We start from the raw sequence: 22,114 nt of genomic DNA on the forward strand, positions 1-22,114 counted from the left end.
GTAACTATTAACTGTTTAAAAGATAGGAAACAAACGGTAGGAATAAATGGTCAGTTTTCAGAATGGAGAGAGGTAAATAGTGGTGCCCCCCATCGGATCTATAGTGGGACCAGTCCTATTTAACATATTCATAAATGATCTGGAAAAAGGGGTAATTAGTGAGATGGCAAAATTTGCAGATGATACAAGACTACTCAAGATAATTAAGTCCAAAGCAGATTGCTAAGAGCTACAAAGGGATCTCATAAAACTGGGTGAGTGGGCAACAAAATGGCAGATGAAATTCAATGTTGATAAATACAAAGTAATGCACCCTGGAAAACATAATCCCAACTATAGATATACAATGAGGGGGTCTAAATTAGCTGTTACCACTCAAGAAAGATCTTGGAGTCATTGTGGATAGTTCTCTGAAAACATCCACTCAATGTGCAGCGGCAGTCAAAAAAGCAAACAGCATGTTGGGAATCATTAAGAAAGGGACAGATAAGAAGACAGAAAATATATTGCCTCTATATAAATCTATGGTACGCCCATGCTTTGAATACTGTGTGCAGTTCTGGTTGCCCCATCTCAAAAAAGACCATATTACAGCTGGACAAAGGACAGAGAAGGGCAAAAAAATGATTAGGGGTATAGAACAGCTTCCATATGAGGAGAGATTAATAAGACAGGGACTCTTCACCTTGGAAAAGAGTCAACTAAATGGGGATATGATGGAGGTCTGTAAAATCATGACCACGTGGAGAAAGTAAATGAGTGTTATTTACTCTCTCATAACACAAGAACTAGGGGTCACCCAATAAAATTAATAGTCAGCAGGTTTAAAACAAATAAAAGGAAGTATTTCTTCACAGAATGCACAGTCAAACTGTGGAACACTTTGCCAGAGGATGTTGTGATGGCGAAGACTATAACAGGATTAAAAAAAAGAAAAAAACAGAAATTCATGGAGGACAGTTCCAGAATGGGCAGGGATGATGTCCCTAGCCTTTGTTTGCCAGAAGCTGGGAATGGGCAACAGGGATGGATCACTTGATGATTACTTATTCTGTTCATTCCCTCTAGGGTACCTAGCATTGGCTACTGTCGGAAAACAGGATACTGGGCTAGACGGACCTTTAGGTCTGACTCAATATGGCCATTCTTATGTTCTTATCAACAAAGAGAAATTACTTACCTGTACAGTAACTGGAATTATTCAAGACGTATTATCCAGTTGTGTATTCAATTCAAGGTGCACATGTGCTCATGTGCCAGGATCAGACATTTTTGCTAGCAATGTCTGGTCCATGCATGCACCCCAAACACCTTCATGCCAAGAGTACAAAGAGTGAAGCTGAACTAAATACCACTCCAATTCTCCCTCTATCGCAGAGCCCTGGCATGTAATAGGACTCCTAAACGGAGAGAAAGGAGGGCAGGTTGTCGAATACACATATGGACTAGACATTTCAAAGAACACTAGTAACTATACAGATAAGATACTTCAAATGACTGTTCCTATGCTGACTCTATTTGAAATGAGTCCTAAACAGTGACCTGAATAAGGAGATGGGAGCTTAGAGTCTTACCCAAATAGAGTGTGACGGATTGTTCTACTGAAAGAAGCATCCACTCTGGATGCCTCTGCCACAGCACAGTGTTTAGCAAGCTATGTATGGAACCCCAGGTGGCAGCTTGTCAAGTGTCAATAATGGGGACTTTCTTTTCTTTTCTTTTTTTTTTTTTTAAAAAGGTAGAGTTCAAGCCTCCAGAGTTCTGGTGGAATGGGCCTAATATGATGGAACCTCATGGAATAAGTCCAAAGAGATCCACTTCTAAACATGCCTTCCCTGGACCTTTTTGTCCAACTATCCTAGAAAATGACTTGTACATTCCACACTTTGCTGGTGTATGTGATTCCTCCAGACCAAACAGACCCAGAGTGTCAGTCATTCTAAGGAAAGGCTCTCTCACAAGAGGTGGGGTACTTCAAACCAGGGAATTTTGTATGAGACATCATCCCTAAATAAGAAAGTTTTTGATAAATTAAAGGGGAGAAAACAGGGGAGGTGCAAAGAACCAAACTCTCAAAAAAACCCAGATAATTATGACTAATACAACAAATTGCCAGACGGCAAAAAACACTAGCACTAATAACTATTAAAAACTACTCACAAAATTCTTAGAAAAGATTTGAGGGATGCAGATACTCTAGCACTCCATCTCAAGCCTAGGGAAGCAAAGAGGAACTGGAGTGGCAGTTGGTCTGGCTCTGCTGTTTATACCCTTAGTATGGGACATGAGGGAGTCAGGGCGGTTTTGTATACAGGTATTTGCTAGATAAGGCATGAGTATAAACTAAACCAATAATGTAATGAGCCTACAAGGCACATAAGACAATAACATTGTTAAACAATCCATAAGGCCCAAAAACCTTAGCATAAGCAGCTAACCAGGAAGAACCCTAGATCATAAGGTATCATAAAACAGAATGCTGTAATGACTAAAATGCTGACAGGTAATCACAACATGCTAGTTTATACCAGCTTGGATATTTTAAGTTAGGATTATCACAGATGTCTGATCACAAGAGTGCCATGGTAACTAATTAACATATATGCCAATAAGCTTGAGGTAAAAGGCCTAGTAACCTATGGGAGAAGGTAACCCGACATTAGTAGGGTGAGGAAATGCAAATAAGGAAAAAGGGAGTAGGCACAATGTGTCAGCATAACACATTATAAAAGTTGTATCCCAGCCTGTGTGCACTGGGAGATGTAACTCTTGGGAGGTGCCAGGATTCCGACCACTGGTGATAGTGATGAGGAAGATAATGACTAATACTTCAGGTTCTTTTGCAAGGGCTGGTGAGAGTATGTGGATGCTCAGATGCACATTCTGTATTACCTTTATCTACCTTACGGGGTTGAGGTGTTTGTAACTTTTCTAACTGTCTTAGATACAGAGCGTTTTCCCTACAGAGAGGGAATACAGAGAGTATTGCAACCGTGCACATCAGGGTTCCCAATGACCAGTAATTTTAATACCACTGGACCTGATCTTGGGACAAGAACCTACCAAATCTCAGAGTGTCAACTGGGAATTTTTAAGTAATCAATGTAATTAATACACGATCAATAGATCCAACAACAGTGCAGGTGTGGTCTAAACAGACATTGCTAGTAAAAATCGGAGATCGAGACCAGATGTGCACCTCAAGTGGTGCACACACATGGACAATCACTGGAAGAACCACCAAATTACATCTCGTATTACTAAGGATATAATTTTGTACAGAGTTCATGCATTCCGTGACTTTAACGGACCTCCGTGACTTTGTTGACTTCAGCCCTGGCGGCCGGTGGTCAGCTCTCGATGGCAGGGCTCAGACTGTTAGTCCCTACCAGGTATTTTTCATAAAAATCAGGGATAGGTTGCAGGCTTCCGTGAATTTTTGTTTATTGCCTGCGACCTGTCCATGACTTTTACTAAAAATACCCATGACAAAATCCTCTCTTAACCTTAGATATTACATACAAAAGCCTCCTTTCTCTGGATTACCTACGGTATCCAACATTCTCCTTCATCAGCTCTTACCTCTAGTAGCAGCAGTGTCTCTTGCTCTGTCCATTCTCTTCCAGCACTGGCTCCCTTACTCTATAAAGGAAGAAAAGGCAAGATAGATTACTTATCTTTGCAGGAGCACTACTTTGAGCAAAAGAACTTCTTGTAAAAGCAGCAGCTGTAGTGGTTTAATCTACTACCACAGCCTATTAATCACTCTTCCCAGCAATTCTGCTGTAGTTGATCATATGGCTGCCTACCTTAGGCAGTTGTCCAGTCTGCAAGAATTACACACAGAATTTCAAGAGACACAGGAGGATAGGAAAGTATGTTTAATTAAGGCAACACTTGCATGGTAGATAGGTTGGATTGTATGAGGTATATGGTGGATACAGTAATGTGCAGTTTGAGAGACTGAAGTCGTAGATTCTTACTAGGAAAGCGATCCTCAAAAAGAGATAAAAATACCTGGAGTGAAAAAAGAATCTCCAAGGATAAGAGATAAGGAAATGCAAGCTCTTTGAAAAATATACATTCCCTCCCTGTAACTGCTGCCCTCAGTATGAGTATTTAGCACAGCATCACTCCTGAGTTTACTGTAGCTACACCAAACTGATTTGGGAATTACTTAAAAGTTTTCTTCGAACTACAGAACTCTTGGAGAGGATCCTACTACCAGTTTCAGCTGATAGAAACACACCATCACAGATGTCAAAGCTTCCCTCATAAGGAGGGAAGGTTAATGGGGTTATGTTGTTCTGTGTAAGACACTGAATTCGTGCCAATAACTTATCCTTTCCCCAAATATCTGCACAGAGTACAGATCACTAACCCATGCAGCACAAATTAAAAGTGTCAGCCATCAGACACTCAAAATTCTTACATAGGCTGGTGTGAATGCTTGAAAAACAACTGTTACTCCTGAGGGCATTCTGCGCCCAAAAAAATAAAAATTCTGTGCACAATATTTTAAAATTCTGCAAATTTTATTTGTCAAATAAATGTGGAGGCTTCAGCATGGCACTGGGAAGTACAGGCCACTGGCTGCAGAGGTGGGAGATCACTGTGCAGCTCCCCACAGGACACAGACTCTGAGGTGAGGCTGCACCCAACCTTGACAGCGCAAGGACTGGGCCCTGCCCAAAAAACACCCCAGGCCCTGCCCCTCTGTGGCCGGTGCACCAGGTGTGGGCAGGCAGGCTTAGCCTGGGCAGGATCCAAGTGTGGAGGGGCTTAATATGGGGGGATCCAGGTTTGGGCTGAGGAGCGATGGGTGTAGGAAGGGGGGGTCAGGGGGGAGAGCTTCCTTCAGCTGTGGGAGAAATCTGGGGTGGGTCTGACACAGTCCCAGATGCCATGCAAGGGAAGAGGAAGTCCCGTCCTGTACAGCCAGGACTAGCAGCTGAGCCCGGTGCAGGATAGGAGCCACCAGCCGGGTCTTCCCCACTCCCGCCCCCTGCCCCACAGGGATTTACCTCTCTATGGCTGCCCTGGGCCCCTGAAACATACTGCTGGGGAGGGTCACATGACCACTCTTGTGCCTTCCATTTGCTTCCCCATCAGAAAGTCATTTTTCTGCGGGGAAGCAAAGAAATCTGCAGGGGACATAAATTCTGCACATGCGCAGTGGCACAGAATCCCCCCAGGAGTAAACTGCATGTACACAAAAGGAAATCACTTTTTGGGGGAAAAAAAGCCTAAGTCCATTTTTATAATTGTGTTTAAGAAGTGTCGAGGAGCACCTGGGAAAAGTACTGGCACTCTCACTGAATGAATGTATCAATCAAAAATAAGCGAATAAATCACACAATTAAATCTGGTACGGGCTGAATATGTATGGGTTGAATACCAATTTCTAGTAGGTACCCTCCAAATGTCAGTCTTTAGAACAGTGTGACACTGTCAGTAGTAATCCTCAATCTGTGTGCTCTTTGGGATAACACATATTGCTCTTATGGAATCCACGTCCAAGCAGTTAGTCTGGTCTCAAGTAGAGCGAGTGAAACAATGATCTGAGGAAAACCCTGTATAGTTCCCGACATGAGGCAGCACTGAATAAATGGACCAGAGTTTCTAGGATACCTGAGTACTACCTTCTCTCTAAGCAGCCAGAAGGGCGGGGGAGCAGGCGGCCACAGAAGCACGGCATTTTGTCTTGACACTGCATTGCAATGGTGTGTCACAGCATTAAATCCGTTTGGGACATGCTACAATGATGGTGTGTCAGAACATCACTTCATGACTTGGCTCAGAGAGCCACCCTTTGCTGATGAAGTGACCTTCCAGTTCTGTAAGGCTGAGGAACACTGTCCCATTTGAACTGGGAAAACAGAACAATCTATTAAAAAAACCTGACTAGCGGGATTTACCTCCCAAGCGCCTATGAAATCTATTTTGAAACATTCAGCAAGCTGCGTGCGATACGTATGATTAGAAGGGCCCTACCACTTTCACGGTTGTGAAAAATGTATCATGGTCAATGAAATAAACCCTTCCCTGTGATAACCGATTTCTCCAATGCTGCTAGGAGCACCCCAGTTGGGTGTCCAGGTGGAAGACACATGGGACAAGGATGGAGGAGCAGCAACATCCCACCTAGTGATTATGTAATGACTAAGGTTTGTGGAAGGAAGCTCAATAGAAGCCAAAGGGAAAGAAAAACTCAACATCTTTACCTTTGCCAAGGTCTTCTTTGAGTAAATGTCTGTGCGAAGTCCAAAGTTCTGCAGGTCAGTAGGCTTTTCTTTGTTTTTCTCAGGAAAGCTCAACATCTGCTGGGCAGCAGGGACCTAAGAACAAAAAAACCAAACACATGATCATCAAGATGAATCTACACAGGTGTGCACTGAACTAGCATTCTCCCCAAATCACCCTTATTTACACACAAAACTAGCAAATTTGGGTTTGGAGTGCTGGAACTGTAGGTGCAACATTATTCTACAGAATGATGGAAAATCTACTACTAACAGAACGTTACTGAGACTGAAGGGCATGTGGAGAGAAGGATGCATTCCACCCTCCCAGAAAATGCATGAGCTACATACTCCGTTCAGGTACACACAGCATTGACCATAGCTACAAATACAGACTGGCTAGGAGTATGTTAAGCCACTCCCAAAATACACGTACCACTATTTCTATCTGAATAAGTGTGTGCGCATGTACACGGTGCTGGCGCCTGTAGGATTTACCTGAGGAGCTCGGAGATGAAGAGGCATAAGTCCAGAGGGGGTATCAGCAAGCACATTGAAGTGAGGAGTAGGAGGAGGGCCCATTGCCATGGGACGGCTTTCTGGATCCACTTGGTAGTTAACTAGACCCCACTGCTCCAGAAAGGCATGCACTCTATGGAACAACATTACATGACTGAAGTCTGAGGAAACAAACCCTCAAGCACATCTGCTACTGCAGAAAGAAGATACCAGGGAGGAAGTTCAAGTGTGCAACTGTGATGAGTTTGCTGCTAATCAAACAAAGGCAGGTTGAGTACTGTCCTATTTACCTTTCACTGTTATATTCACTGTAAATAAGGGTATTATAAAATGTGGTGTTCACCACAAAAGGAAAAAAGATGATCTGCCAATAGAAACGATTGATGCGCCTAGGCCTCAAGTCTTCTACCTCACTATGCAGGAGGTATAACTTATAATTTGTAATAAAGCAGCTTTGCTGGGATAAAATGTATTGTTACAGCTAAGGGTAGTGGCTGCAAGATTTAAGATTTTACCTCATTACAGCACATACATCTCCAGTCAGGTTCCTTCTGCAGGCAGTGCTGGTCAAGTACTCCTGAGGGTTTAAGCGATACGTATCAATCATGAAGTTCCGGTAAGCCAAGTATCTGGAAAGAGAAGGCAGTTCAACACACATCTGAAAATCTATACAGGTTCGTAGTATGTGTCATTTCAAATTCTGACCATTACTAAAATATCTTCATGTTGGCCCCCATCCTTCAATATATACAGCATGCCAGGGGCGCCTGATATTCAGTTCAATGACCATGAAGTCCGAAAACGCACACTTATAACTGTAGGGTGACAGTGAAGCTGAAGACCTGCAGGGTTTTTTTTTTTTGTTACTCCTGGTGAACTTTGCAACTAAGCAATCAATATAAAGTACAAAAAGTTAGTGTGTATTTCTTTATCAAATTGGTTTATGCGCCATCATCTGACCCACCCCTCAGCATTTTATATTTGTGTCTATTTAGATTTTAATCATGGACCATATCTTTCTGTGTGTGTTGTCAAAGTATCAACTATTCTTTATGTGTTTAATAAATAATCTGCAAATTTAAAGTATCTCTCAGATTGCCAAAATAGTCCTCTCATTGTGAAATATAAGCAGGCCAAAAAAAAAGGTGAAAAAGTGAAAAATCTCATTCCAAACGAGGGGCTCAACCCTGGCATTTAAAGGTGGCCAGAATCATTAACAATTCATTGAAATTTTCGTTTTGGTTCCAGATGTGCTTTTGGGCCACTGACCCAAACACCTAAGATGCCTAAAGAATTCACACAGGTACCCCATACATTGTCCTCTCAATGACCTTCCCTATCAGTCTACCAGACTGGCTGTAGCTTGGGTACTACATAACTAGGCACCAACAGCTGAAACAGCATTCCAGTTTGGTGGCACTTTATAGGCAGTTGGCTGCAGAGGGAAACTGAGTAGAGTAACTCTTGGATGCAAAAACCAACTGATTAATCCTAATCATTTTCCCCTCTGCATCAAATCTGAAAGCATGTTACACTTGGAAGAGCAGCAGAGCAACAGTTACTAGGATGCTACCCTGTTTCCCTCTGCAGCACAGTTTCCATGTGCAACAGTAATGGAAGTGAAAAGAGCATGACAAAGACATGGGGAATATGCACTAAAAATGAGAAAAAGAAAAGGTGCATGAGAACAGAGAAGAATGAGAGAACAAGAATGAAGATGTGGAAAAGAAGGCAAATACTGACCATGGGACCTCACGTTGGTGCCCCAGATCATCTTCCCCACTAAGAACTAACTAACTGTTGAACAGCTAAGTTTGGATATGAGTCTTCACCTATAATTCTCCTTCCTTGAACCCACCACTGTGCAGGATTTTCAGGCTTTCTAACACAGGGTAGGGAAGAATTCCCTAGAATTCTGATGCTGTGGCACTGCCAGCTGCCATACCTGTCCACCTACGAGTCAGCGAGCGTCACCACGTCTCTCTATTCACAGCCCCTTTCAGTCAGTTCCTGAACTGCATGAGAAGCAAGACCTCCCAATAAAAGACAGTTAGAAATTATAGAAGTAAATCATAAAACGAATACCAGCGCATATCCAAAGGATGCAACAAAAACCTAGGATATAACCTCAAAAACAGACTGCCAAACTAGTGGGCGAGTGAATCTCCAGTGTGGGAATAAAGATTATAGGTAACTATCTCTTCATTAAAAATATTCATAAGGGCATGTGCGCACTCTGAGCGTGTGCGTACTGTAAATAAGTATGGGACCTCCCAAACTTAGTGTACAAAGAAAAGAGGTCAGCGCCTAATAAGCAACAAGAATACAAGCTGTTTAAATAGAAGGAGGAATAAGATGCCTTTGAATGACAAGAAATATAAACTGACAGATGCCTCAGTGATGCAGCCCTCAAAAAAGTCACTTTCCAAATTTGGCCAACTTAACTAAGGACATAATGGAAAAAAACTTTAAAGGACTGGGAGAGTTTGGGCCCATCCATTTTGGAAACTGGTTTTGTAGGCAACTGACCAAAGAGGGATTTACTCCCCAGAGGCCAGATACAAGAATACTATTTAAAATGTATGCAGAGAGGATCATGTGGCTGCTTTGTTTAAGCCTAAGACGGTAACATCCCCTGAGGTTCATACTGAAGCCAAGCTAGTCTGGATAGTGTAAACGGAGACACCACCTCCTAGCTGGAGTCCTGTCAGTCCATACAGTAAGAGGCGTAATCAGATAGCTATTTAGATATAGTCCTCTGTGACAGAATTGCCCAAGGAATTGGCATCCGAAGAAAAAAGTTGGTTGAACTTTCTACAGTCTTTTGTTTGGTCAGCAGCGGCCAGACTTTAAGCCTGATACAATCCGAAGGCTCACCCCACCCCGCCTTGTAGCACCACTGATCAATGCTACCAATAGGTGAAGACTAGCTATTGTCCCAGTGCCTTTCACAAACATTGGGTTTTGGTGCTAACTGAAAGAGAGCTTGGGATCCTTTGGCTTTTGCTGCTGCTGCTGAGGTTGTTCACCCAAGGAAAAGGGTAATGGGCACCTTTGAATCCAACTGTCATACTGAAAGTTAGTTTCTGAGCAGATGTCCTTCCTAAGCTCTCACCAGTGGAGTGCAAGGGAATAAAATACTAACACAAGAGCACTGGGTGGCTATTGTCTTTTTCACTACCTGACAACATGGCCTCAACCTAGTACCCAAAACACTCTTTCTACACACAGCTGGTCTCTAAGCTTTTCATTCCTCCTGTTGGAATCCAGCTCCCTACAGCCAACAATACACAAAGCCATCCACGCCTGAAACATCACCTTTCTTCCATTTCACTAGTTTTACAAGGCCTCCACACCTGATGCCAGACTAGGTCTATGCCTTCAGACTCAATCTTCCACCGCTCATGGAGAGGACTGCCATACTGTGGAGCCTTTCTCCTCAGCTCAACCTGCTTTTAGCCTTGTAAACCAAACATGCCAAACAGCAAAAGATAGCAGCTGCTGAACGGTAAAGCCCACTTCAGGTTCTCAGCCCTGGTCTACACTAGGAGTTGAGGTCGAACTTAGCGCATTAAATAGATTTAACACTGCACCCATCCACATGACGAAGCCCTTTTTTTCAACTTAAAGGGCTCTTACAATCGATTTCCTTACTCTACCCCCGACAAGGGGATTAGCACTGAAATCGGCCTTGCCAGGTCGAATTTGGGGTACTGAGGATGCAATTAGACGGTATTGGCCTCCGGGAGCTATCCCAGAGTGCTCCATTGTGACCGCTCTGGAGAGCGCTCTCAACTCAGATGCACTGGCCAGGTAGACAGGAAAAGGCCCGCAAACTTTTGAATTTCATTTCCTGTTTGGCCAGCGTGGCAAGCTGCAGGTGACCATGCAGAGCTCATCAGCAGAGGTGACCATGATGGAGTCCCAGAATTGCAAAAGAGCTCCAGCATGGACTGAACGGGAGGTACGGGATTTGATCACTGTATGGGGAGAGGAATCCGTGCTATCAGAACTCCATTCCAGTTTTCGAAATGCCAAAACATTTGTCAAAATCTCCCAGGGCACGAAGGACAGAGGCCATAACAGGGACCCGAAGCAGTGCTGCATGAAACTCAAGGAGCTGAGGCAAGCCTACCAGAAAACCAGAGAGGCAAACGGCCGTTCCAGGTCAGATGAGCTTCTGTGATGAGCTGCATGCCATTTTAGGGGGTTCAGCCACCACTACCCCAACTGTGTTGTTTGACTCCTTCAATGGAGATGGAGGCAACATGAAAGCAGGTTTTGGGGACGAGGAAGATGATGATGAAGTTGTAGATAGCTCACAGCAAGCAAGCGGAGAAATCGGTTTTCCCGACAGCCAGGAACTGTTTCTCACCCTGGACCTGGAGCCAGTACCCCCCGAACCCACCCAAGGCTGCCTCCTGGACCCGCCAGGCAGAGAAGGGACCTCTGGTGAGTGTACCTTTTTAAATAGTATACATGGTTTAAAAGCAAGCATGTTTAACGATTAATTTGCCCTGGCATTCACAGCTCTCCTGGATGTTCTCCCAAAGCCTTTGCAAAAGATTTCTGGGGAGGGCAGCCTTATTCCGTCCACCATGGTAGGACACTTTACCACTCCAGGCCAGTAGCACGTACTCGGGAATCGTTGTAGAACAAAGCATTTCAGTGTATGTTTGCTGGCGTTCAAACAACATCTGTTCTTTATCTCTCTCTGTTATCCTCAGGAGAGTGATATCATTCATGGTCAGCTGGTTGAAATAGGGTGCTTTTCTTAAGGGGACATTCAGAGGTGCCCGTTCCTGCTGGGCTGTTTGCCTGTGGCTGAACAGAAATGTACCCTGCTGTTAGCCACGGGGAGGGGGGAGGGCTAGCCATGCGGTGTGGGGAGGCAAAATGCGACCTTGGAATGAAAGCACATATGCTATGTATGTAATGTTAACATCAAGCTTTACTGTGAAAGAGTGTATCCATTGGTCTATAAAATGTGTCTTTTAAAATACCACTGTCCCTTTTTTTTTCTGCATCAGCTGCATGTGTTTCACGGATCACAGGATCTTCTCCTTCCCAGAGGCTAGTGAAGAGTAGAAGGCGAAAAAAACGCACTCGCGATGAAATGTTCTCTGACCTCATGATGTCCTCCCACACTGACAGAGCACAGATGAATGCATGGAGGCAGACAATGTCAGAGTGCAGGAAAGCACAAAATGACTGGGAGGAGAAGTGGTGGGCTGGAGAGAGTAAGTGGTGGGCTGAAAAGAGGGCTGAAGCTGAAGGCAGCGTGAGGAGAGGAGGCAGGATTCAATGCTGAGGCTGCTGCAGGATCAAACTAATATGCTCCAGCATATGGTTGAGCTGCAGGAAAGGCAGCAGGAGCACAGACCGCTGCTACAGCCCCTGTGTAACCAACCACCCTCCTCCCCAAGTTCCATAGCCTCCTCACCCCGCCCAAGAACGCGGTGGGGGGGCCTCCAGCCACTCCATCCCAGAGGATTGCCCAAGCAACAGAAGGCTGGCATTCAATAAGTTTTAAACTTTTAAAGTGCTGTGTGGCCTTGTCCTTCCCTCCTCCACCACCTCTCCCGGTGCTTCCCTCCTCCACCACTTCTCCCGGGCTACCTTGGCAGTTATCCCCCTATTTGTGTGATGAATGAATAAAGAATGCATGAATGTGAAGCAACAATGACTTTACTGCCTCCGCAAGCAGTGATCGAAGGGAGGAGGGGAGGGTGGTTAGCTAACAGGGAAGTAGAGTGAACCAAGGGTCGGGGGGTTTTATCAAGGAGAAACAAACAGAACTTTCACACTGTAGCCTGGCCAGTCATGAAACTGGTTTTCAAAGCTTCTCTGATGCGCACCGCGCCCTCCTGTGCTCTTCTAACCGCCCTGGTGTCTGGCTGCACGTAACCAGCAGCCAGGCGATTTGCCTCAACCTCCCACCCCGCCATAAACGTCTCCCCCTTACTCTCACAGATATTGTGGAGCGCACAGTAAGCAGTAATAACAGTGGGAATATTGGTTTCGCTGAGGTCTAACCAAGTCAGTGAGCTGCACCAGTGCGCTTTTAAACGTCCAAATGCACATTCTACCACCATTCTGCACTTGCTCAGCCTGTAGTTGAACAGCTCCTGACCACTGTCCAGGCTGCCTGTGTACGGCTTCATGAGCCATGGCATTAAGGGGTAGGCTGGGTCCCCAAGGATACATATAGGCATTTCAACATCCCCAACGGTTATTTTCTGGTCTGGGAATAAAGTCCCTTCCTGCAGCTTTTGAAACAGACCAGAGTTCCTGAAGATGCGAGCGTCATGCACCTTTCCCGGCCATCCCACGTTGATGTTGGTGAAACGTCCCTTGTGATTCACCAGAGCTTGCAGCACTATCGAAAAGTACCCCTTGCGGTTTCTGTACTCGGCGGCTTGGTGCTCCGGTGCCAAGATAGGGATATGGGTTCCGTCTATAGCCCCACCACAGTTAGGGAATCCCATTGCAGCAAAGCCATCCACTATGACCTGCACATTTCCCAGGGTCACTACCCTTGATATCAGCAGATCTTTGATTGCGTTGGCTACTTGCATCACAGGCGCCCCCACAGTAGATTTGCCCACTCCAAATGGATTCCCGACTGACCGGTAGCTGTCTGGCGTTGCAAGCTTCCACTGGGCTATTGCCACTTGCTTCTCAACTGTGAAGGCTGCTCTCATCATGGTATTCTTGCGCTTCAGGGCAGGGGAAAGCAAGTCACAAAGTTCCATGAAAGTGCCCTTACGCATGCGAAAGTTTTGCAGCCACTGGGAATCGTCCCAGACCTGAAACACTATGCGGTCCTACCAGTCTGTGCTTGTTTCCCAGGCCCAGAGTCTGTGTTCCACCGCTTGAACCTGCCCCATTAGCACCATGATGCCCACATTGCCAGGGCCTGTGCTTTGAGAGAAGTCTGTGTCCATGTCCTCATCACTCTCGTCACCGCACGGACATTGCCTACTCGCCCAGTTTCGCTTTGCCAGGTTCTGGTGCTGCATATACTGCTGGATAATGCATGTGGTGTTTAATGTGCTCCTAATTGCCAAAGTGATCTGAGCGGGCTCCATGCTTGCCATGGTATGGCTTCTGCACAGAAAAAAGGCATGGAACAATTGTCTGCCGTTGCTCTGACGGAGGGAGTAGTGACTGACGACATGGCTTACAGGGTTGGCTTATAGGGAATTAAAATCAACAAAGGGGGTGGCTTTACATCAAGGAGAAACAAAAACAACTGTCACACAGAATGGCCCCCTCAATGATTGAACTCAAAACCCTGGGTTTAGCAGGCCAATGCTCAACCCACTGAGCTATCCCTCCCCCTGGTATTTCAGGCAGGACTGAATCTCCATTAAACTTTTCAAGGTGCCCCTGACAGACCTCACTGAAATGATTGTTGGCCGTTGATTTCACAGAGAGAGGGGAGGGGGGAGCAAATGAATACAAACCAAATCTGGTCTATTTCTTGTTTTGATCCACTCCATCTATCTTTTACATCTTTGGCTGGCAGCAGACAGTGCAGTAGGACTGCTAGCCATCCACATCTCCTGGCTGCTGGGCAGAAGATGGTGCACTAGGACTACTAGCCAGCCTCATCTCCTGCCTGCTTGCCATAAGATGGTACAATAGGACTGCTGGCTGGACTAAAGAGAATAACCTGGTCGAGTCACTCCTAATTTAGTCCCCCTGCACCCGTGTCTGCCCAGGTGCTCCTGACCGACCTTACCGAGGCGGCCAGGAGCACCTCAGACACGATGACAATGGTTATCAGGCGTATTGCACCATCTGCTGCCACAAGGCAATGGGTTGCTGCTGCTGTGTAGCAATGCAGTACCGCGTCTGCCAGCAACCAGGAGATGTACGGTGACAGTGAGCTGAGCGGGCTCCATGCTTGCCGTGGTTTGGTGTCTGCACAGGTAACTCAGGAAAAAAGGCGCGAAACGATTGTCTGCCGTTGCTTTCACAGAGGGAGGGAGGGCGGGCCTGACGACATGTACCCAGAACCACCCGTGACAATGTTTTTTGCCCCATCAGGCATTGGGATCTCAACCCAGAATTCCAATGGGCGGAGGAGACTGCGGGAACTGTGGGATAGCTACCCACAGTGCAACACTCCGGAAGTAGACGCTAGCCTCGGTACTGTGGAAGCACTCCGCCGAGTTAATGCACTTAATGCACTTAGAGCATTTTGTGTGGGGACACACGCAATTGACTATATAAAAACGATTTCTAAAAAACTGACTTCTATAAATTTGACCTAATTTCGTAGTGTAGACATACCCTCAGTGTCAAAGGTGAAGGTTCTAAGATCAGTATCAATCTTCTCTCTAGCTATGAATATCTCTGCCTGCAAGCTCTTATGAGAGCGTTGGCCAACTCATGCTTCAACTGAAGGCCTACTTACAAGAGGCACTCTGAGAGCCTCTAAGAGTGATCGAAGGGGTTCATAAAACTTAATGGTTCTCAGACATATCCAGGCAGCTCTGACACCCATGCATGTAACATTCAACACCAAAGCACACGAATGTAGCAGTTGTGCTTATTCTTAACTGACATCTTTTTGCTACAAGTACATTACTTAAAGCTGCTGTCGCTTAAGGGAAGAAGATGACATGCTGAAAAGGAAAAATTTACTCCTGATGGAATTCTGCACCAAAAATTAAAAGTTCTGCACACAATATTTTATAATTGTGCAAATTTTATTTGTCAATAAATAAATGTGGCTCCAGCATGGCAGTGGGGAGTACAGGCCACTGGCTGCATAGGGGTGGGAGATCACCCTGAAGTCCCCACCTCCCCCAGTACACTGACTCGACAGTGAGGCTGCACCTGACCCTGATACAATGCAAGGGCTGGGCCTGCCCCAGAAACACCCTGGGGCCCTGCCGGGTGTAGGGTGAGTGTGTCTCTGTGGGGCAGCCTGGGTGTGGGCAGCTCAGTGGGATATCTGGATGCACAGGGGCTCACTGGGGGTTTCTGGGCGCAGGGGCAATGGGACTCTGCAGGGGGTCCAGGTGAAGGTGGTTGGGGATCAGCAGGGGGCTCAGTGGAGGGTCTGGGTGCTGGGGGAGTGGGGCTTCTAGGTTGGGGGTCCAGGTGTAGCTGGTTGGGGATCAGGGTGTGGGGGGTTCGTCAGAGGGGTCTGGGGTAGGGGATAGAGCTTGTCAGGGTGAGGGTTCAATGGCCCACCTTAACGGGGGAGCCCCAGCTGGGCTCCCAATTGCCCCCGAGACTCCTCTATCCCCTTTTCTTCCCCATCTCATCCCCCTCACTCCCACATTCACCTCCCACTGCCCTATTCCACCCCTGCTTCCTTCCCCACACCTCTTCTTCCCTCATTTTCCCCAACCCTCTCCTTACCCAGCCCCACCACAGGCACTCTCTGTTGCACAGAAAACAGGAAGCCTCCCAGCACACAGAAGGGGAACACGACTGGCACTAGGACCCAGGATGTGGCATTCAGTTGAAGAGTCAGCGACACTCTAGACAAAGCCTCAAAAGGATCAAAAGTCTTAAAAGCTATGAGAGTTGTGTCTTGTCTTGCCCTGGGAAGGTGAGAACTCTATGTTTGCAATTTTTAAAAGGAGGTGTATTCTGTTAGCAGATATAATCAGTTGTGTGATTTTCTAGCATGCTAATTAAATGAAGTACTAGTGATGGATGACGAAAGCTATATTAAAGTAGTATTTAGGTGAAGACTTCACCCTCAGCAAAAATTCCCTTTAAGACACATCTTCGCACCAGCGGTACTCGGCCAATATTTCAACCGACAACACAAATGCTGTCTGTGTGTTTGGAATGGGGTGTGTCATAACTGAACAACCAAACTATTTTTTTTTTAAAAAAAGGTTTATTTCTTCTGTTTGGCATTCAGCTTGCGCTTTTAAATCCCAATGCCAAAAATATGCAGCATTCACTGAAATTGCAGCAAGTACACAAAAATGTGCTAAAATTCCCACTCAAGATCCATCTACCCAAATTGGTGCCATAATGTTTTACGGTGTTACCATAGTTTTTAAAGATTTAGTGTGAGCAGACATATTTTCATGAATCCTTTTAACTTAAAACAGAGTTTTGTCAATTTAAATATCTTCCTGTATTGCCAAAAACCCAACAGCCTTCTGCTATTCCACAAAAATCTGACAGTGAAACACACTTTAAACAATTGTTCAATAGCATAGTTTTACTGTTTGTGCTGACAGACATGCAATACTTTACAAAAGCAAATAGTGAAGAGTAAATGTAATCTCTCAGTTTCAATAATCTAAAGAGTTATTAACAAAAAATAAGATTTATCTTGACAATTTCCTTTTAACCTTTCATGTTAAAGGCAATATTTCCAAGACTAGTCGCTAGTGTGTATGAATAAACATAATTACATTATTATTTTAATAGGAAGATCTTCTTAAACAGATGGTAAAGAGGAGATACACCAATTAAAGCATACAGTAGGATTGCAAGGAAAACAGCAAGTTATTGAGATAAGCCAGTGATCTTGCATCAAAATATTTATCATGTTACGTCTTGAACTGAACACAGAAATTAATCTGGTGTACAGAGCAACCTGGCATATTTCGAGACGGTATTACAGCCAAAGAGACTTTTACACTGAAATAAAAGACCCCAAAATTGCCATTCCCAGCTCTGAAAAGCAGCATTCGTAGTTAGGATCCCGTGGAAGTGGTTTTGTTATTTTTAAACAATTGTGTAAAGTTCTGCAGCGGATGATAGGCACTAGATACCACAATGTGGATGTAAACCTCTAGTTCAAATCAGAACAGCACAATTGCAGGTGCATGAAAGCAGGTACGTTATAAATGAAAAATGGTCACTAGATGGCTTGGGATATTCTGATTTTTTTATGCTTACAATGGAACTGCATAATCTCTGTGCTATATACTTGGAACTATGAACTTTTATGTTTAAACCAATGTGGTCACGTGTTGTATATCTGTAAACAAAGATCAGTGGCAGCTAGCTATTTTCATGTTTTGTTTTATTATGTATGCTTTAAAAAACCTTAAACTTCTTTCAGAAACCATTTTACTGTGTACATAACACACTGTACTAGCTTTGCAACCATTAATCAGGGGTATTTTTCCTAGATATCCAACCTGCTTAATATTGCTTAGATATATGTACAATTCTTACCTAAATCACAATGAAGTTAATTGTGTAAACAGATACTTCTTGACAATGGACAGACCAGAAATACCTCAGTGCTCTTTTACACTATTTTCTGATGCATCAGTTCACCCTTGTGTATGTGAAGGGGGGGGGAAAAAAAAAAGACTACAGTATTTCTGGAACTGAAAGCATTGCTTAGGCTTCACTAGGGAACACAGCCACAGGCCTATATCTATGCATTTTACTTACATTTCTGGAGTCTTGGACTTGTTTTTCCCATTGAAGAACTCTGGAAGAGCACGGCGTTCAATTACATGAATACTGCAAGAAAGTGTGATAAGCAACATGCTTACTAAAGAGAATATACAAAATCCAGATGCCAAAAGCTTGAATTCACTTTCAAGAACTTTCACCCAGCCTTAACATGAGCACCTAAAGTGCTAACATTTAAAACGAACACTGTTGTTCAGACACCTAAATATCCCAACACAGCATATAGAAATATATTCTCTAATTACTTAGTTTTAACCACATAAGCAGAGCAATTCAGACATGAACTGCAAAGATTGTGCTTAATTCAAGTGATGAAAAGATACATGCCCAATGTTCCTTTAATCAGACTTGGGGGGAGTGAGAGGAAACAAGATTTTCAACCCATAAAAAGAGATTTTTACTCTAATGTTTTGAAAGTTTATAGGTTGATAAATGCCCTTGCCTGCACCCCAGTCTAATCCGTAGAGAGTATGCAGCACAGGTCTGATTGCCTCAAAAAACCCCAAACATTTGCAATTCATATGTAATGATAAGCTTACAAATATTTGCTTCAAAATCATGCAGCATTAGAATTGGGTGCTCATTACTTTGAAAGTCAGGCAAATGCCTAAATAGGTATTTAGGAGTATTAAGTTTATGATCCTATATTTCAAAACCTTAGCACTAGTCAATTTTTTAAAAGTGAATTAAAACTCCAGCTGTTTTGGGGGGATTTTACAATCTCATTTTCTTACAAAAAATTCTCTTTCCTCTGTTGCCATGTGAACGATCCACAGGAATAAAAGAGGAAACTGACTATTGTACAGCAAAACTGAGAATACATGAAGTGCCATCAAACACACAAAGTAAACTAGCTCAAAGGATAAAGTAAAAATTCAATTTATTTTAGTCAGATATTTAATGAATTACATATAAATACTATGGGGGAAATTTCAAATAAAAGTGGAGTTTTTTAGTTGACTGGGTCCATTTAAAAGGGGATGAAAGAAGACTTTACCATTCTACAGCTTTTACTAGACCAGCTACAAGTAACATATGCTGTAGAAGGTGAAGAGATTTCTGTTAGTTTCTCTCATCCTTCAAAGAAAGCATAAGGAGGAAATATGGTTTGCTGATCCGTTACTTTAAAAAAATACAAAGCAAATTGATCCCAAGACATTTCAGCTTTAGGGTAATTCCACCTCCAGAATTCTATCACCATAAAGCTAGTCAGTTCATTTTGTACACTCCACACAAGGTAAACAGAATATGAAAATCTTATACCAGGCTTTGAAATATAAAGTGCAAATAGAAATTCATTTTGCTTAAAAAACAAACTTGTCAGCCAAAATGTATATGATCCTTGATTATTCAACCCATTTCTCCATGCTTTAATGGATGAGCCCTTTCCTGGGTTATGTGTATTAAAGCAGCAAGGAATACACAGTATTCTGGATACAATTCTCTTGCCATCTATTGAACCATGACAAAAAAAGTCAACCCTGCTTTGTAAAAGAAGCTTAAATGGCATGAAATTCCCTCCATAAAATTATTTTAATAAGCTCATACAATGACAACTATTTTGTATGAAGTTAAGAACTGGGGACAGTTATGATGGCCTTTAGATAGAACTTCTTTGGAGGGTGGGATAAGGGTGTGGGGGCAGTGGCGTAGCCAGGTGGAAAAAACAGGGGGAGTGGAGATAAAAAAGGCGCCACCCCCTGGTACTCACCCAGCGGCGCTCTGGGTCTTCAGCAGCACTTCGGCGTCGGGTCCTTCACTCGCTCCGGTCTTCGGCACCGAAGGACCCCCCACCGCAATGCTGCCGAAGACCGGAGTGAGTGAAGGACCTGATGCCGAAGTGCTGCTGAAGACCCGGCGCGCCGCCAGTTGAGTAGAAATTTTAAAGGCGCCAAGTAATTCAAAAGGTGCCACTTCTGCTCGGTGGGAGAGTGGCTGCAATGACACCAGTCAGGATCCGGTCATGCTAGTGCAATACAAAATACACAAAAATTCTCTTTTTTTGCTGGAGCCAAATGATACTAGCCTTAGAATGACTGTTTTTCCATAAAAAGAAAAGGAGTACTTGTGGCACCTTAGAGACTAACCAATTTATTTGAGCATGAGCTTTCGTGAGCTACAGCTCACTTCATCAGATGTTTAGGTAAACATCTGATGAAGTGAGCTGTAGCTCACGAAAGCTCATGCTCAAATAAATTGGTTAGTCTCTAAGGTGCCACAAGTACTCCTTTTCTTTTTGCGAATACAGACTAACACGGCTGTTCCTCTGAAACCTGTTTTTCCATAACAATTTATAAAATATTTTAGAAAACAGTGTATAGTCTAAGGTGCTTAAGCATGCTTCAGATTATAAAATTCTTTGCCATAAAGATACTAGATTACTTATGACTGGGCATGTCAAAGAAGCACACTTTGAATTTGAAAGTGTAGCAGTGAATAGTTTGTTCACATCCTCAAATAACTCAAACAAGTATCTCAGTGGTAACTGCATCAGTAGTGCTACTGTCAGAAGTCTGTGGGTGGGACAGATTCAAGTATGTGCTATCCAATTCTCCAGAAAGTAACATCTATCCCAGAGAAGAATCACAGTGTTTCCAGAAACTGCAAAAACTCAGTGCCATTGCTTTACTAGAACAGCCTGTGAAACTATTCTGCTGTGATGGTTATTTTAGCCCTAAATCCATCAGCCTGGTGAAGTAACAGCCATAGAAAGTATTAGAGTCCAAAACACAGCGGGCTTTCTTTCACATCAATTTGTTGCTGTCTGGATGTCAGACCTCCTTCACCACAGATCTGCTATATGTTGTCTATTAAGTGTCATAGTGGACGTTAATGATCCAATGAGCAGTTTTGTATGGGTCTATAGAAATTCAGCACCAAGTTTCTGCCAGTCATGTTGCACAAACTGATTTAGCTGCCTGAGAGACCCCCTTAGGATTATTACTGCTGCTATAAACAGATTAATTTGGAACCCTCTTAGTAAACAACCTGCAACTGAAATGTCAGGATTTTGCCTGAAAGCCCCAGCATAATTGTACCTTGATTCTGAATGAGGCCTCTGGGTGGTACCGTAATACAAAATGTACTCTCTCTCCAGTACCAGAGTACCTATGCACCTAACAATCTTTTAATATATTTATCCTCACAACAACATTGCGAGGTAGGACAGTATTCTTAACATAAGAACAGCCATACTGGGTCAAACCAAAGGTCCATCTAGCCCAGTATCCTGTCTTCTGACAGTGGCCAATGCCAGGTGCCCCAGAGGGAACGCACAGAACAGGTAATCATCAAGTGACCCATCCCCTATTGCCCATTCCCAGCTTCTGGTAAACAGAGGGTAGGGACACTATCCCTGCCCATCCTGGCTAACAGCCATCTTTTATCCTCATTTGTAGGCACAGGACTTTGCCCAAGGGTCATAGTTTGGCAAAGCAGAAAACTGAACCCAAATCTCAGGCTAATGACCTAACCATTGTATCTCTTTCAAATAATAATAATGAAAGACGACATCTGACAAATACGGTCATTTTTTGAATATTTGGAAACACGCGTTAAGGATGCATTTGTATAGATTAGAATTTACAGTCACAGCTGCCTAGAACTTCAACAAAGGAAACATCAATGTTATAACCCTAAAATGGCACACAGGAAAAGAGGTCTTCCCCTCAAATGATGGCCTCTTCAGGTGAGTGACAATCTCTCTCGCCTGAGTTTTGAAAACATGTATTTTTAAAAAGATCACTACAGTAAGGGCTGGGTTTCCAGACAACAGTGATTAGCAATTCTAGATATAGTCACTAATACTTCTCCTCTTCCACTCCCAACACACACCCATTTCCTGGATGTGGAAGTCTACCAGCGTTGGTTAGTTCACCTAGATCTCTGAGCTACACAGTCATAAGGTGGACATTCCTTATATAAAATGATGA

At 43.9% G+C, this 22,114-nt stretch overlaps 1 protein-coding gene across 1 annotated transcript in view; it reads right to left on the reverse strand.

Moving 5' to 3' along the window:
* SMARCC1 (SWI/SNF related BAF chromatin remodeling complex subunit C1) overlaps positions 1-22,114 on the reverse strand; it is a 192,444-nt gene that overhangs the window by 98,559 nt on the left and 71,771 nt on the right. The window contains exons 15-19 of the mRNA XM_048837290.2: positions 18,159-18,230; positions 7,277-7,390; positions 6,741-6,894; positions 6,225-6,338; positions 3,583-3,642 (exon numbers count right to left, since the gene is read on the reverse strand). Coding sequence (XP_048693247.2) covers positions 3,583-3,642; positions 6,225-6,338; positions 6,741-6,894; positions 7,277-7,390; positions 18,159-18,230 — 514 coding nt within the window. The remainder of the gene's footprint in view (positions 1-3,582; positions 3,643-6,224; positions 6,339-6,740; positions 6,895-7,276; positions 7,391-18,158; positions 18,231-22,114) is intronic.

This window comes from Caretta caretta, chromosome 2, assembly GCF_965140235.1.
Source record: "Caretta caretta isolate rCarCar2 chromosome 2, rCarCar1.hap1, whole genome shotgun sequence".
Lineage (NCBI taxonomy): Eukaryota > Metazoa > Chordata > Testudines > Cheloniidae > Caretta > Caretta caretta.